The sequence below is a fragment of the Gopherus evgoodei genome, chromosome 7 (assembly GCF_007399415.2).
Source record: "Gopherus evgoodei ecotype Sinaloan lineage chromosome 7, rGopEvg1_v1.p, whole genome shotgun sequence".
Lineage (NCBI taxonomy): Eukaryota > Metazoa > Chordata > Testudines > Testudinidae > Gopherus > Gopherus evgoodei.
In genome coordinates, this window is record NC_044328.1 from 11,767,791 (window position 1) to 11,786,046 (window position 18,256).

Here is an 18,256-nt window from a genome sequence, read left to right on the forward strand (position 1 = left end):
CCAGTTGCAGAAATTTCAATATAAAATGAAGGTAGTGTTGCTGCAGAGCTGTGTTTAATAGGGTTTATGTATAGAGATTGAGGGCAATGAGGATGATGAACGTGCGAGAGTTTTCTCACTATGCAATTCTTTGTCTGTTTTGTCTTCATTATCCAGAAAACATCAGGACTCCAAAAAAGAAGAGGAGAAAAAGAAGCCACACATAAAGAAACCTCTTAATGCGTTCATGTTGTATATGAAGGAAATGAGAGCAAAAGTGGTAGCAGAATGCACATTGAAAGAGAGTGCAGCCATCAATCAAATCCTTGGTCGAAGGGTAGGTAATTAATGTAACCAAAATGAGAGAGAGAGAGAACCATATGGTGAAAGTCTTCAGGAAAAAAAATCTATTGCGAAGATAGAGAGAGTGTGTTGTCCTTATTCTGGGTCTGTTTTGCTAGATTATTTTGATACGTGTATAGGGTTGAAACATCTATTTCAACAGAAATCAAAATCAACCAAAATATCTTCCTGCTTATATTTATGTTTTGTTTTCATGAGCATATTTTGCTATGTGGCGCCACTTGTGGGACTGAAATAATAATGAGATCTATTCTTTTTCTGCTATTTCCATGGTCTAAGGACTTGAAATCCCAGATTTCATGTTATTTTGGTCCTAGAAATGGCTCACTGTGGTTTTTGGGGGGATAAGGGAGGGTGTCTGTGAAGAATGTAAATACAGGGACTGGCCTCTTCACAGACTAGGGGAGAAAAAGCAACATGGGAATGAGTATGGGAATAGTGAGGAGGGGATGCTTTACCAAAACCAGATCTTGGTCCCGTTAACAAATTATTGTGGTTTGGGCCCATCTTCAGAAAAACAAAAGGACTGAATGAATATAAATGATTAATTCATTCTCAGCTGGGTAAACCAGAGTCATAAATAAAATATTAACTGGCTGTGTGCCAGATTATCTATTTTTATCTGGTGTTTTTATGAAAATGGATATACACACACACAGAGCATGTTACTGATGTACTGTATTTTAAAAAGTTGTGCTTTTGATTCTCTTTTCTCTTCCCCAACCTCAGTGGCATGCATTATCCAGAGAAGAGCAAGCTAAATACTATGAGCTAGCGAGAAAGGAACGACAGCTCCATATGCAGCTTTACCCAGGCTGGTCCGCACGGGATAACTATGTAGGTGGCTATGTAGGTGGATATTTTTTTCAGTAGTAGAGTTTGTAGAAATTTATTGTTTACCTTGAACCTGCTGAACTACGTCCACACACCCCGCACAAGCACTACTTTGAAAGGACGTCTCAGGACCCCAATCTGGAAACAAGAGCGGATGCTCCATCCGCATTGCCAAAACAATCGGGTACAATTGACAGCCCTCTGCTTGGAAGAGGCTCCCTCGCTGGGATAGCAAAGGATGTAAAAGGTTAGAATTGAGTCATGTGACTAGACCTCTGTGAAGACATCTTGCAGGGTGTCTGCCTTCAGTATGCCTACCTCTGGAAGATGCTTTTAGGCATGTGCTCATTTAAAAAAAAAAAAAATTTTCCCCACGATGCCTCCCCTTCGTCCCCACCAAAAATGAATCATTAGTGTCTTGTGCTTACCTGTGTGAGAGTATAGTGGAAAGTGGAAGAAAGACTTATCCTAGCTTCAGAGAAGGACTGGCAACGCATGACATGTTTGAAAGTCTTGCTCTCAAGCGGGGCTAACATAAATTATTCCACGCTCTACTGTTGTATATTTCACGTATGTTATGCCTTACTGTAGCCATGTTTTATTGCGCTTCTGTTGTTTGGTGTTTTTACACAAATACCTTGAGACTGCAGTTTGCAACTAACTGGTGGGATGTATTCAGGATGATTTTTATTTATTTTCCCACTTAAGAAAGTCTGTTCACAGCATATGTACTGTTGTTAGCTGTCTGGTTCCCAACTTACTCCCCAATCCTGCAAACGCTCTTACTATTGAGTGTAGTGCTCTCCTCCATGAAAATTAAGCACTATGTCTGGTGTAAGTGTTTACAGAATTGAGTCCATAAATTCTTAACAGATTGGTAGCTGTTATAATCCTGGGGCTTGGTAGAAGCTTTAAATCCTCCAAACACAATAATGTAGTAATGCCCCTTCTTCCCATATTTGGGAACTATTAGCGGGTTTACAAATCCTCGCATGCAAATATCAGAAGCAAAACGATAATCATTACAGCAGCGAGTTTTTGTTTAAAGAAATGTTACACAGGAATATGGTTACCAGATCTCTCTGTTTTAACATGGTTTTACTATAGTACAGAATGAGCATCATTACAACACCAATGATGTCATTTCTAGTGATTTGATTAAATGGACTAAAATCTCTGATTACAACATATTTAACAGACCAGGCATGTCGATCACATGTTAATAATAAGAAAATTTGACAGGTGTGCCATTATTTTTGCAGGTGAATATACTTTGTCTGAGTATCAAATAAATGGTAACCACATTTCTCTATCTAGTTTGATGGATACATAAGTGGTCTGTAGCAGCCACCTCCCATATTTTTCTTTTGAACCATTCCTCCACTGTTCGACTATTTTTTTTCTTTTCCCAGCGAAGGGCTATCAGTAGCCTAGCACCTACCAACAGATGAGAGATTAAGTTCTTATTTTCTTTTGTGTGGCCATTTCCACTGGGAAGCCCCAGGAGGATTACCAAAGGCTCATTTGGTAATGCGCTTCATGATAGTACAATCCCAGTTCTCTCTAATGATTGGTATGTCCCCCATATATGCATAAAATCTCCTCTTTCAAACTTAAGGCCCAATCCTGCAAACACTGTTGAGTGTCATGCATTTTTCTACATCTGGTAGTAGTGTTTACAGGACTGAGCCAAAACTTCTTGTATGCAGTATAATTGTAGCTGTGTTGGTCCCAGGATATTAGAGAGACAAAGGGGGGGAGGTAATATCTTTTATTGAACCAACTTCTGTTGGTGAGAGAGACAAGCTTTCGAAACACACCAAGTTCTTTTTCTTTTTATCTGTGTATAAAAGATAATTCCCTCCTCCCAAAATCTTAACAGATTTGTAGCTATCACAACCATGTGGGTCGGAAGAAGCTTTAAAATCTCCTTACCCAATAATATAGTTGTTAAGATATTTGAAAACATCCAAGGCCATGATCCCGGAATGTGACTCTGGTGGAGTATTTCCTTGCAGAACTCATTGAAGATTTGGGGGCCAAGCCTATAAAACTGATGTCAATTGCATTTAGTAAACTTTTTTGTTTGCTTGTTTTGCTGTTGTCTCCTTTGTGTCTAATCGGTTCCTGGGATAGCCAGAAACATTGCTCTGCTACTAATCGTTTAAACTGCACACTTTGTGTATGGCTACATATCCCTGTATGTGCAGATGCACTCAGGTGTACAGAACAGGCTAGAGAGTTCACAGTCTGCAACATAGTATATGGTAGCAGTCGTTGTTATAGAATGCCAAATATCTCTGTGCTACAATAATGTTAGATTACCATTTTAATAACTATATTTGCCATTTGTGGTATCAAAATACTCTCATCTCCTCCCTCCCAGCTGCCTTTATTCTCCAGCTCTTCCTCTCCTTTCTTCCTTGTCTTTCCATGCTCCCTGGGCATAAAACAATACTTGTGCATCCTCTTAGAGGGGAAGGAGAGGAGAGGTGTTTTCTTACGATCCAGAGGTAGTTCATTCCAGCTCCTCCACCAAAAACGCATCCTCTTTGGTAAGGACTGGACTGAGACCATCAGACCATAGGGCTGAGTTGTTCTTGGTACTGTGTAGTCTGATTTCCTCTTGGGAGTTCAATAAGGAGTAGAGGTAGGACCTGCCGTATGCTTAAAAGAGGTTTCAAGGAACGTTCATTCTGCTTTAGTGACTGTCGCTGACAGATGGGCATGTACAGTGTCTTAAATGTTTAGGACCTTTACATTTGTCCTCAGCATGTGAGCACTGAGAAACCCTTTCTTCTCAAGCTAAAAAGGACAGGATGAGAAAGCTGATGCTTTCCCAGCGGCTTGATGCTGTGTTCCCCCTGACCTTCAGGGGGAACCTTGCTTCAGTAGGAGAGCTCAATAGCCTTGCATCACACAGACACATCTACAGGGGTTTGGGTATTTTTTTTTCTTTCTCTCTCTCCTTCGCTCCATTCAGAGTTCTTGGAGTTTTCCTCCCCCCCTCAGGCTTTCTTTGGACAACAGGCCTTCCAGAGATCATGATGGGGGTGGCAAAGCTTGTTAAATCGTACCCCATCGTCAGCAATCTCACATCAAGCATTGACGCTTAGATACACATAGCCCATCTCTTCAGAGATGCAAGCAGCACATTCTAGCAGCTGCAGATTTCAGCCTCCTCTTCAGTTCAGGCGGATTTGGGGAATGCCTTGTCAGTGTCTCGTCAGTGTCAGAAGGCACATTCAGTCTTCCACATACTGATATGAGAAACCGTATCTCCTGTAGGCCTCAATATAGTCTATGGAGATACTCTACCTCAGGTACCTGGGATTCAATGTTAGCAGGCCTCCTTTGTTTCTTCTGCACTCAGAAAGGATGGGGGGAAGTTTCTGCAAAGCCTGTGGATTTTGAACCATCAAGGCTAGGGGTGCTGTAACTTGGTAAATGGAGGCGCTTATGGGTAAACTTCCAACAAAGGGGTGGGATTTATCACAAAACTCTTGTGGGAAGTGGTGTGAATTTATGCTGCCTTTGAAAGCCGAGTTCCTATGCTACTCCTTTGGATGCTGAATGGGTCCAGCAACATCACCTTTGCTATTAACAGGAGAATCAGTATAAGAAAGTCCAATAGGCAGATGGACTTAGTTCTGGAGAGAACCTGCCAAAACAGACAGAAAGTGTTTTATATCCACATCTAGATCCCTTATAGCCAGAGCACTTGCGTAGTGTAGAGATGGAAAAATCCTTGGACCTTGCCATCTCCAGTTGAGCAGAGTGATGAGGCAAAGAAGAGAAATGTGTCAGCTCTGAGGCACCTTAAGAGCTGCCATCTTTGTGATTTAAATGTATAATCAAATATCTTCTCATTGTGCAGAAATTTGAAATTAAATGATTTTCCCTCTTCCTTTAAGAGATTGTGAAGGGACTCTGTTGGCGTCTTTTCTCCCGTGTTTATTAGGGTTTAACAGAGTTTCCCGAGCTCATGTTGATAAGGGACCAAAAATATCCTTGGCAAAAACATACTCAGCCATTTTTAATTATAGTTCTTTGATATCTGGCTTGAAGGCTTGGTACAGTTGGTATGAGGTCAGGTGGCTCAGAATCCACTCCCTCTTTTTAGTGTGTTTACAAGCAAAGGAGGTGCTGGAGCAGACTCATGTCTGTGTCCAGGCTGACCCTTGTCTGATAGTGTTCTGATTTCTCAAACTGAAAAAAAAACAAAAAAACCATACCTTGAATTCTCTCTGAAACATACTGCAAAAATTAAATAAATCTCCTCTGGGGCGCTTTTCAGTCTGTTAACCTATCCAAGTGCCTCTTGAGATAAGAATCACAGATGTACCGGCCTGGGTCAATAATCTGATTTCAGTTACAAATTGTAACAACAAATTCAGTTGTAAATCTGGAGCTACACCACTGAGTGAAGTTACTTTGAATTTACATCAGTGTAAATGAAAGTGGAGTTTGAGCCCTGTCTGTGTGTGTGATGTATTGCCTCTGGACTGCTTAGAAAGGTGTCGCTTCCCTGTTCCCAAAGTCTTCAGGTGTCGTGACTGGAATGGCACCAGCAGTGCTCTGTTAAAGAGATGGCCCCTAAAGTTTTACCTAAAGTATAGCCAAAGATAGCAACCCACCTCTGAAAATCGCTTGAGATGTGACTGAGATAATTCCCCAATAACAGTAACTTGACCACAGAATTACAGGCATATCCATTAAAACTGCCTGCACACATAGCCTTCCCTATCAGCAAAAGGTTCTCCCGAACAAGACTGTACTTGTGACATCCAAGAGAGCAGAGTGACAGTTTACTACCAGACCAGGCAAGGAAAGATAAGTTCGGAGGCCTTTGCCAGGAGCCCTACAGGATTTTTAAACTCCAGCTTCAAAAGAACATTCACATTTTTGTTTCTTACAAGTAGAACATAAACATCTTAGAGGAGATGCAGAGCTAAAACCCAAAATTAACCACTTAGATGGGCGCCAGACCAAGTTGCTGAAGAGTAACTGTCCCATGTCTAGGAGAACTTTCTGTCCTCCCCTTAGATGTAGCCAGGCCTTCAGAAGCACTGCAAGGTTCCTACTTTGAGAACATATACCTTGTTTCCTCTTGGCCACAGGAGACTTCTGGCCTTAGTGATTCCCTCGTGTCTTTTCACCAATTGCTCTTACTCCCGCTTCTTCCAAGATCACTGTGCTGCTTCTAGACAACTCTACTGGCCTGGAAATCATTGCTTGGGTATCCAGAGACCCAAGAAAGAATCCTATTCCCCCTTGCTCCAGCCTTGAGACTCTTCGAAGTCTTTGTATTGCTCTTCAAGCTGTATCTCTCAATGCTGAGGGATACATAGGGAAGGAAAGGTTACTTACTAGAGAAGAGATCCCTTTTTCCGGACCATAGTCAGCCTTTACAACCATCCCCTTGTCAAAATAGTAATTAGGTTTCTACAAGATTCATAGTAGCATTGCGGTCATGGTCTGACTCATGCTGTTTGAGGTGAGTATAAGAGGAGCAAAAAATCCCAACCACCACTCACCTCATTCTCTTGGATTTTGACAGCACACAACAAGTTACTTATTGGAAAGTATTGTTTGGGAAAGGACCTACGGTTAGTAAAACCCTACAGTTCCTTGGTTTTTCCATGGGGCAGAATCTGTAGACTGTCTTAGATAAAGCATAGGTTTGATTTTATTTTCCCCTTGACTACCATTGCTGGGTTCCTAAACCAGCACTCTTGCATGTTAGCTTTTCCATGTCAGTATGGCTCCCTTCCGTATTTTAAGTCACTTTTTGCAATAGAGGAGCCCTCAATGTCCAAGTCTGAGCTCTCTCTCTCTCTCCATTGTTCTCAACATGAACATGTGCCAGTGAGCATTATGCTACCTTGAGGATACCACTCTACAAGGTTTTGGCCCATTCCAGGCATTGGGGATGTCTGGCAGAGGAAAGTGAGGTGTCAGATTTATTACCTCGTGCTGACATAATAAGTTGCTCCTTCTAGCCCTCATTCCTTTGCTCGACCACTTACAACGCTTTGTGGACGCTGCCTTCACACTTCAGGCTCTGGTGAAGCTGCTTTGCAACTAGAATAAAGGGCTAAGAACAAGGTAAGCAGGCAGAACTGGACACATGGCTCTCTCACTTCCCTAGCTTCCCTGAGATGAGCAAGAGCCACAAGTGTGCTCCTTCGTTCAGTCTGCCATGCAGTGATTCGTAGCCCTGTTGGGTGAGCTTTCAGGACAGTCCTCCCTCATGCCGCTGTGCCTTGTCTTACAAAAAGGGTTCTTACAAATCCTTTCTATTTGTGTATGTTGCATACAGGGAAAGAAGAAGAAGAGGAAAAGGGATAAGCAGCCAGGAGAGACCAATGGTAAGTAAAATAAGTCAATATACCTTGCTTAGTGGAACAGTGGAGTATCCAACCTTCTGTTCCTAGGTTTTGGGGAGGGAGGGAGGATTGGGCTTCTCCTGGCCTCTTTGGCAGCTGATCCCTATTGTAGTCAGCCTTTTATTTTTGTTTAATGTATTTTAATTAATTGCCTATTACTGCCCTTCTAAAACTAGTAACCAAATCACTGCATGTAAAGCATTTTGTGAAATTAGTTGACTTTGTTCTTAATAATTACAAGCCATTAACTTCAGAAGCAGAGTTGTAATGCCTATGCCGTTGTTATAAAGTTGTGCGCTTATTTTGTGCGTGTGTGTGTGTGTGTGCGTGCGCGTATGTGTTTGGTATTAATGTGGGCTGTACCTGTGTGTTCTGATGCATGCCTTACAGTGGTAAATCGCGCCCATTTTAAATTAAGGAGGTTTGCCATTCTCTGTAGGCAATTAGAAATACTGCATAGGCAATCTCATAGACAATTTTGCAGAAGCCCTGATTAATTTTTTTTGAAGCCATTGTATAATTTGTTCTTTTTTTTCAGAACACAGCGAATGTTTCCTAAATCCTTGCCTTTCACTTCCTCCGATTACAGGTGCTAATGTCATTTTGAGTCATTTTAAATAGTTTATAAACTGCTTTTTAATTTTTTTCCTGCCATTATAGATTTTAACATTAAACACTTATGACATTAAATGGGGAAAAAAGTCCACACGTTTTTACAGTATATATCTATATAATATGTTTGGTAGTATTTTTTTTAATTTTGTTTTTGTCTTCATTTTTTTTTGTTACATTGCTATTCAATAATAATACAGTAAAAAATAACTCGAGTTGTACTAACTGTGCAAATTGAATATGCAGTATTTCTTTAAAGAGACTGATAAAGAATAGAAGGAAATCAGTAATGAACCTCCTTAATCTAATGGCATTTTTCACGGCTCCCACTAAGTCTTCTCACATCAGCATGCCTACGCAGTATGGTTTTTTTTGTTGTTTTTTTTTAAATTTCATTTGTTTTTTGTTTGTTTGGTTATTTATTTATTTTGCCTTTCTGTTCAAGACTATCCATCACAGTTCACTAGCTTGACTAACTCGGCGCATTTCCCCATGCTTTACATTTATTTTCTGGCTGATGCTAACATGCCATTCTGCAGTCTGCTTCTTCTTATCCATTCTTTTTTCTTTCTTTCTTTCCTTCTTTTTTTTGGGAAAAAAATATTAAAAAACTAAAATTAAAAAAATGAATGTTATTCTAAAAGCTGCATTATCCCAATAGATCCATTTGTTTCCTTTCTCTTTTTTTTGTGTTTGTCTGATTGAAGAAAAAAGCATGTTCAAGAGCTAACCTCCATACGTAGCTTCTTTGTTCTTCCTTCCCCTGTCCCCCCAAAAAGAGAAGAAAATATGCCAAAAAACCATCATTTTAAACCAGTCACTTCCCTCCGTTGTTTAAATGAGAAGAGACAGTCCTTTACAAAGGGATACTGCAGCTTTAATTGCAACAGCTAATTTCAAGAGTTGAATAAGAATGTGATTATCACGATTTTTTAACTTCTAAATCGAACGTCAATATTTTGCAATTAATAATGAGGTCATTGATTTTTATTCCCTTTTTTATTTTTATTTTTTTTTATTTTTCTCTTTTCTCTTTTTTTTCCCCTTTTCTCTCTCTCTCCTTTTTCTGCTCGCTACTTTCTTGAACTCATTCAGACCTGAGCGCTCCTAAGAAATGCCGAGCGCGCTTTGGCCTTGATCAACAGAATAACTGGTGCGGCCCCTGCAGGTGTGTATAGTTTTCCCAAACTCGCTATGGCTGGTTTGCAGCTGGTTTATTTGGTACTTTCCCCCCTTTTTTCCTGCCTTGTTGCTTTGTAGCTCTGTGTTGTGATCTAGAAGACACAAGGGAGTGGGACGCTGCCGTGAATTATCGTCTCTCTGAAAGGGTTTTGCCTTTTTCCCCCCTCTTTCCTTGCTGCTGCTAGCCAAAAACCCACTGTAAAACAGCATCAGCCTAAGCATATCTGATCCGTGACTGCAAACACAATCCTGCCCTCCCAACCTTCTCTCAAGGAATGTTGCATACTCTGAACATATCCAAGGCCCTTTGATAATGCAGACATTGAACGTGTTACAGACAGTGGGCTGAGTGAAGCAAATGCACAACAGTGTAACCATTTTAGGGTTTTTTTTGTTTGTTTTTCTTTGGCTCATTGTGGAAGCCCTCTTCCTTTCATACCTTGGTATGAGGGGAGATTACCAAATAAAACTGACACGATTAAAGAGAAACGTAGCTGTAGCTAAGATTTCACATCCAAATGAGCTCTATCCACCATTGTGTTTGTATTTTTTGTGTTTACCTTATGCTAACAGATGCAAATACTCCAAAGAAGTGTCGGGCATTGTTCGGGCTTGACCAACAGAGTTTATGGTGCAAACCATGCAGGTACACTACCCAATTAGGCCTTTGGGGAAATAAAAGCATTCTGTCCTCTCAGTGCATTTGTGTGATTTATTTTTTTTTAACCTTTTCCCCCCACTCTTCCCACCTTTTCTCTCCCACAGCATCAAATGCTAATAATCTTTGATTCTCAAAATTTAATTGCTAAATTCTCTTGCTGATTTAATACCATTTCTTCTCTTTCTTTACCAATAACCTTTCCCTGGTGGTAGAACTGGGAACAAGCAAACCCTGAGGTACATAAAACTGGCACTGTCCAGGCAGTCAGCAAAATGAATGCTTAGGTGGACATTTACACTGCATTTGAATGTGTGGGTGTCCACTGTCTCCAAAGGGTTAAAAGATTCTGTGATCTGCAGCACTGGTGTTTTCATCACAATTGTATGTAAAAAACAAGCCAGTGTTTACAGCTTATATTGTACTCGTGCTGTTAGCCTATTTGCAAAATTTAAAAATGTACAGATCAATCCTGAAAATATTTCTGTAACATATCTATATTTTCTAACACCATTTTTCTGAAATTCTGGAAAGTGTAACCCAGCAAAGTGAGCTGTAAACACATGAGCTCTAGAGAAAATGAATTGCAGCTTTGGTAGGACAGTTTTCAGGAAGTAAAAGGCACCTAGCAACCCAAATTTCGACAGTCCATGTTCTACTGCGGGTTTATATCAAATCTGCAGTTCCATGGATAACTCAGAAGGTACTTGTTTCTTGGTGGAGGGTTGCCAACTACTTCTATTTCTCATTCCCTTTCCATAATGACCGCATTTGGTTAAATTTGTTGTTTCTTTGTTCTGATACAAGCAGTCTTTGAATATGGAATATTATGATGGTAGGTATTTCAACCAAAACTACACTCTGTATGTAGTGCTCCCTCTCTCACCTTTCCTGCTTATTTGTGCCCTTGCCATGTGCTTCATCTCATTTAGAAGATAGACTAGTTGTTCATATATTATGTGCATGCACACACTCCTTTTGATTTCCTCGATGCCAAGCACAAACATGGATTGACAATGTACCGTGTGTCTAACCATTAAGCTAAGCGAAGGCTCATAAAATATCTTGAAACGTTTGCATTGTTCCCCATTTGGGGAATTATAAGCTCCATTAGAAGCATGCTCAGTACTGTGAATTGTGTGTGAAGTGCAAAGACAATCGTGTTAAATGTCAATGTCAATACATACGTTCAATACCTTTCAAAAACAGCAGTTTAAAATGCTTTATAAAGGGGGAGGAAATCCAATCGAGAGGTGCTGGATAGCCACTTACACTGTGAAGAAGTAGAAGACTTGAATCTTATGTCGCTAAAGACACTTATAATGTGTTTAGTTAAACTTATACCGTGATTAATTTAGTAAACGGTGTCAGTAGATACTTCTGTAGTCTAGAGATATTGTGTTTGATTATGTGTCAAACTTTGTATGCTGAGTGATTATAAGAACTAGCTCTGCATCGTGTTTGTGTCACTTATCATTCTCTGTCCACTTATGTCAACATCATACTATTAAAGCTACATTTTATCATTAAAGGGGCTTTTCATCTGAGTTATAGGATTGTCAGTTTGGCAGCGCATTAGTTGTGTGTGATGAGAAATAAGCCCTTTCTTGTCTTAGTTTTTTGCCTTAGATTATTTCAGTTTTATTCAAAATTATTTGCTGCGGGTCAACCCTTATTGTAAGCATTGCCTGGGACAACACCTTTTAATGACATAGCTCCTCGCTTTGTATTTATTGACTCCTTTATTTTGCGTGTATTGTGGCATTTTCTCATGAGGCAGTATATAGGTCTCTGCGTTTCTTGTTCTGTTGCTAACCATTGTAGCTTCTTGTTTACCGTGTTAGTTTTCTGTAGTGGATCTTTCAGAGAGAGGCTATAAGATATGCAGTCTGATAACGGGGCAGAAACTGAGATATCTTTAGTCATAGTAGGTAGAACCCAGCAAACCCTTGTCATTATCCATGGCAATCCATCCTTTTGTTTCTGGTAACAGCAATGTTATTAGTTTTCAAGATGCTGTTTTAGGGCCAATTTTACTTCAGGTATAAAAGAGCATGCTATGTTGACTCCAGTAACAATATTTATATAGCTCTTAACGGTTTCAAAACATTACATGTACTCTATTCCTCACAATATACTTGTGAGATGGTAAATAGTAGTATTATCCCCAATTTATAGACAGAGAAACCGAGGACACACCACAAGTTTGCATCAGAGACGGGATTAGAACTCAAGACCTAGCTCTGTGTTCTTTCCCTCAAGCCACAATTACTCCCTTGAGTAAAGTTGTGCTCATTTACACCTGTGGTGAATTTGGCACTTTATCCTTTGTTTGTAATTAGTTATTGGGATGTTCTGTGCTGTACAAATATACACAAAAAATACACTGTTGTGGCCCAAAGAGCCAGTTGAACGTGGAAAAACTAGTTGAAGCCACGCATAATATTCCAGGGGAAGCTGAAGTTAGAGCAAGGCCTCTCTTTAAACAGGAATGTTTTTGTAAATGAGTTTGTAGACTTACTGTAATAGTAAGAATTGAACTTTTAATAGAAGTCGGGAGAAACATAATGCTAAAATACTGAAAATGAAAGACATTTGATTTAATTTTTCTGGGGCAGAATTTGACTTTAGAAAGGTTATTAACATCTAAGCCAAGAAGACCTTTCACACCTGTGGTGCCCTGACCACATTCGGCTTTGCCATGAGATGCTGTGGCTCTTACTCTCAACCATAGGCCAAAAGTCAAGCTAGTATTAGAAAAAAGAAAAGCCCAGAGTTGATCAGACAGAATATGAGCGCAATGGACCCAAGTCAGAAATGGTTTGATAATAAGTAACCCCAGCACCTCATAAGAGCTGGTGTGTGTAAGACAAGCAGAATTTGAATCCTCCATGTGCTGGGAACTGAGATTTCTGGCTATCTGAGACCCTCCTTAAACATTAATGCCTGCTTTTCCACATAATTGTTAGCCATGGCAGTTCCAAAATGTGGCATCATGCCCAATGTCCAGCTGTGGTATAGAAGAGCCCGGGTTTGAATTGTGGATACAATAGCATTGCACAATTTCAGTTTAGAAACCGAGTAATGTGGAACTAAATGGAGTATTTTGCAGGGGGGAGGGGGCAAGGGAAAAGTCAGATCTAATCCATACCAATTAATGCAGTTACTGTTAACACCACAGGTTTCCAATGTTATTTGATAGAGGAATTTAGCAAGGTTCTGTTTTGAGCCCACCAAATTGCTTTTTCCATCTTTTAACTTTGCCCTAATAAAGCATGGTTTGCTGCCTGACATCTTCACATTTTCTTTCTTCTCTTGTTCTTTTTTTCTCTCACCCCTCCCCCCCCCTTTTCGTGTGTCTGTCTTTTACATTTTTAAGTGCATGAATGTCTTAGTTTTTAGCATGTATTGATCTGCAGGCTAACGTGGTTAAAACTCTCATAGCCCTAACCATTTACCTTTCTGTGTGGAACTTTGAGCAGAACCTCAGTCTGTTTGACTCTGGGAAGGGAGTGTTATGACATAGAAATCTGCCAACCCCCTCCTTGAAGCAGGTGTGAGGTGGGGTATCATACCAGACAATATCTTTTTCCGTGACCCAGAAGGTCAGATCCAGCTGGATTGACAGAACAAAATACCCCTTGGGCCAAATCCACCATTGATACTAGAGGATGCAAATCCATTTACTTGAATGGAGTTGCTTAGATCTGGGAGAGAATTCACCCACTGACACTTAGATTCCATGCATAATAAGTTGGGAAACAAATCCTTAGTTCTGTTCCTCTCCTTTTGCCAATCATTGCCGAGTCGCTTAACAGTTCTGGCGTATCCAGTGGAATTAGTTCGAAACGCAGTCTGTCATTTCTTTTCTTTTTTGTAAAGCTCAGCTGACTTTATCGGAGAGTTTGATGAACTTTGTCAAAGAATCACATGGTGTGATACCGGTTTTAGCACTTTCCGTAGAAAAACTCTGTTGTGTGGCTTGACTTTCAGAGTCACTTTGGCCACTAAATTTCGGTCTGTGAGATGCTTTAGTGGTGTGCCTAATTCTTTTTTGTCCTGCATATATCTGGCAAGAGAAACATTCTGAAACTATCCTTTTTTGTTTGTGGCTCCAAAATGGGCGGTGAAGGGTGCAGAGTGGGAGTGGGAGGGAAAAAAGGAGAAATTATTTTTGTTGGCTTGGTGGTTTTTTTCCGTTAGCATTTCTTGTGAGACTCCCAGAATTCCTGGTGTGAATTGAGTTCTATGTTGCTCCTCATCTTTTTAGCTGTTGTTGTGCTGTTCACTTACTGAGATTGAATCCTGCTTTGAAGTTACATGAATGGCCTCTCAAAGGAATATTCCCCAAAATACATAAAAACAACCCAGAATACCTACTCCTTCCCAGCAAAACAAAAAAATAGTTTTAAGCCACAACCTGCAGGCCATACAACCAGTTATTCTTGTTATTTTGAATCATTTTCTGTTTATCTTGTTCTTCTTCTGTTTTTTTTTCATTGTTTTGTTTATATTTCCCTTCCTTTTGTTCTTCCTATTACATTTCCTTTCTGTCTGACTCTGGATTTGGTGTGGTTCTTAACAGAAACAAAAGCATAAGCAGTAGTCCACAGCTACTGCTGCCTCGGGAAGGTGGTGTATCTCAGAGCCTTTAGATCAGTCACTTAAAAGCACCCTGTGGGTGCATGGCGCTACAGTCAGCTTTTTAAAATTTGATACAGACCAATGTGGATAAATTATTAGCTCTCTAAAGTTTTTAGTTGATCAGGGTTAAATTTTTGTAGGGAGAATTGACCTTTTTAGGAAAGCAAGTTTATAGAGTAGTATATTGGGCTAGAAGAACTTGATCTGAACCTTGTTAATAAATAGCCTGAACAGGCGAACAGAGAGAGAATCTATATCGTCTCCAAGTCTGGTAGCAGAAAGTCCAATTCCTTAGAGGATTTAATGGCTTATACACACCAAGCAACATTTTTAAGCACCGTGCAGGCTCTGGGTGTAACCTGTTCAGAGCTCAGGGTAGTTTATTGATGGCTCATTGCTTTAGATACCTTTCTCCATTAGCGTTTTTGCCCTTTATTCACAGATAATTCTCTCCCTGTTTCTAGGAGAAAAAAAAAGTGCGTTCGCTACATACAAGGTGAAGGCAGCTGCATCAGCCCACCCTCTTCAGATGGAAGCTTACTAGACTCTCCTCCTTCTTCTCCTAACATGCTAGCCTCCCCCACAAGAGACTCAAAACCACAGACTGAACAAACACAACCTCTCTCGCTCACATTGAAACCTGACCCGCTGGCACACCTCTCCATGATGCCACCACCGTCGTCCTTAGTCCTGACCGAAAGCTCCGCTAGCAAGCCCAGCGCCCTGTCTGCTACTAATGGTCAGAACGGGCAATTGGATCACCCGCCTGCCACTTTACAGCCGTCAGCAGCACCATCCTCATCGTTAGCACAACCTTCGACATCCTCCTTGCATTCCCGTAATTCTTTGGCTGGGACGCAGCCCCAGCCGCTATCACTTGTAACCAAGTCTTTAGAATAGTGTTAGCCTCTGTAGCCCTTGCTTTTTTAAAAATTGTGTTGGGGTTTTTTTTTGGTTCTTTTTGTTTGTTTTTTAATTTTGTTTTATTTTTTAATTGATGCCATATGGCTACATTAGTTGATGTTTATCGAGTTCATTGGTCAATATTTGACCCATCGTTATTTCAATTTCTCCTTTTAAATATGTAGATGAGAAAAAACCTCATGATTCTGCCAAAATTTTTATCAGCAGCTGTTTAAAGTCTTTGTAGCGTTTAAAAAAATATATATATATACATAACTGTTATGTAGTTTCAATAGCTTAGTTTTAAAGACTGATTTTAAAAAATAAGAAAAAAAAGCAATTTTGAAACAGCCCTTGCAGAAGGTGTTGGTTCTTTATTATTTGTATTAAATACGAGCTTGCGAACCAATCATGTTACATCTGGTTTTTAAACCTTTAAGGGCACAATGAATGCAGTGCCGCTACATTTTTTTTCTTCCTCGTGTGAAACAACTTTTATTGTGATGTTACTTGTTATTGTTTAAATGTACAGAAACAAAAGGGTTAAAATGTGTTAATAAACCTTGTTCCATGGTGTTGTTCTTTTTGGGGGAGGGAGTGCTACTCAACAATTAAAAGTATCACAACGCTATTGGACCAGTAGTATTTATTGCTTTAGAGATTGCTTGTTGTATCTGTATGTTGTCCATTTTTAAATATGTTTTTTCCTTTTTTTTCCTTGAAACATTGTATAAAGTTTTTTTTCCTTAGTGTAAGCATCTTATATATAACAACTCATTTGTACAAGGTTTTTAAGTTTATATATAAATGTGTATATATATATTTTTTCGGGGGCGCGGGGTTTTGTTTTGATTTTTTTTCCTGTATGACACACAGTTGCCACCAAATGGACATTTGCAGATGCATTTTAAAGGATCAATAGTGTAAAAATAAATAAATGAAAAACAAAAATTGCTTTAAAAGCCATTACACATACAAAAAGACTTGAACAATTAGCAAGGGACTTTTTAGCAACGCTGTTTGAAAAATAGCAACGTCCAAGTGTCTCTCATTCAGAACTGCAATCGAATCCCCTGCAACATTAGAACTGTAGCCCGTGTGCAAAATTTTTATGTGCCAAAATTCTCAGTGACTTAACTTTCTCCCAATGACTTTAATATTTTTTTAAATGCTGTAATTTTTTTGTTCATCATGTTTTGCTGTGATGTTACATAGGTAGATATGTATGTAGTTTTAATGTCACCTATAACAGACGTGTTTGGTAGCAGATTGTCCGGAAAGCATTTAAAACGAAGAGGTATAAACCCTTAAGGGCCAAATTCTGTATATTAGATTACTCATAAAAGGAAAATCGGACTGCCACTTTTATGTACACTTACTACATACAGGTAGGTAGCAAACTTAAACAAAAAAAAAAAAACCAAGGCATGTTGATGTTGCAAAAAAAAAAAAAAACGCTGTATAAAGCTGAAAAACTGTTCATCTGTTCATTCAGTGCCATTGTAGTTGACATGAAGCGATTGTAAAACTGTCTCAGATTTTTCTCGGGTTTATTAAGATGCTAACTATAACATTTTTTTGTGAATACTTTGAATGTTTCCTAACAGTTGTGATGTTACTGTTCCGTTTTATGCTCTTATTCCGATTTTCATTTTTAATGGTTTGGAAGCCATTTTTGTAATGAATAAATGTTCATGCTGTACAGTATCTGTAGCATGCAGTTCTGGATTAATAAAAGCAACTTAGTATGTGCAGAGAACGACTTGTCAACTCATTTCTGTGTTGATTGCATTTTATTGTGGTCAAGCAGGTTTAAAATGGGGCTCACTTTGCATGCATTTGAGAAGAGCTGGATGAAATGATTTCAAAATTTCAACAAATGACAACAAAATTCTGGTGTTCATTAACTTTTTGCCGATTTTCAGCCTACTCCACTCATGGGAAATATTTTTGATTTTGTATAATGCCATTGTAGCTGAATTCCTGTAATTGTTCATTTCAGTGGACAAAGCCTTTCCCTTGCTCAACAAACTGGTGCGTGTGGAGGGTGGGTGTGTGAAACAGCAGTGAAATCACTTTTATGTTAAGCAATTAGCTCTTTGCTGGCATTATACAATGAATAAATAATAACATGAACTGAAAATAATGTTATTCTCCCATTTGATTCTGACAATTGGAGGGAAAGATAGGTCTGAATGGTTATACGTTAAAAGCAAACTCCATATGCTCAGCCCAGCAATCTAGTGATTCATCAGGTCAGTTTCACGTCATAGGGGATGAAATTTCCCTAATTGAGACTGACGTGGTACACATGCATAAGACCGTGTTCTGCCCATTTGCACAACACTGACATGAACTGATGATGCGTGTGTGAAAGAAAAGAGGTTTTGGTTACAATAGGCATTTTGAGCACTTTGGCTGATTACTACAATTCGGTGGGAGTAACTCCCAGGTTCTACTGTTGCTTAAAAAAAAAAAGTAATTTCCAGCTTGCCCCAGCATTCGTTTCTGTCAATCAAAAAACAAAAAGAACCGAAGAATATTTTCAAGAGTGTTCAGTATCCAGCAGAGAAAATAGCAAAGCTGGATCCTGAGTGCTTTTGAAAATCTCACCCCTCATTCCTAACACTGTCAGTTTTCTATGATACTCCAGTGCTAAAGCAAGATTTTTTGGAGAGGAAGGAATTTTGGT

At 39.5% G+C, this 18,256-nt stretch overlaps 1 protein-coding gene across 35 annotated transcripts in view; it reads left to right on the forward strand.

Annotated features, from left to right (window-relative positions):
* Window positions 1–17,317, forward strand: part of TCF7L2 (transcription factor 7 like 2) — a 202,709-nt gene extending 185,392 nt beyond the window's left edge. For 4 of the 35 annotated variants that reach the window (XM_030568559.1, XM_030568565.1, XM_030568564.1 and 1 more), the window contains 6 exons: window positions 157–316; window positions 1,072–1,179; window positions 7,499–7,547; window positions 8,104–8,154; window positions 9,273–9,345; window positions 15,126–17,317. In XM_030568559.1, coding sequence (XP_030424419.1) covers window positions 157–316; window positions 1,072–1,179; window positions 7,499–7,547; window positions 8,104–8,154; window positions 9,273–9,345; window positions 15,126–15,561 — 877 coding nt within the window. In that variant the 3' untranslated portion in view covers window positions 15,562–17,317. Of the gene's footprint in view, window positions 1–156; window positions 317–1,071; window positions 1,192–7,498; window positions 7,548–8,103; window positions 8,155–9,272; window positions 9,350–9,932; window positions 10,007–10,824; window positions 10,854–15,125 lie in introns of those variants that run through there. The other 31 variants (XM_030568560.1, XM_030568556.1, XM_030568561.1 and 28 more) reach the window with 21 other exon arrangements.
* Window positions 17,318–18,256: the final 939 nt, after the last annotated feature.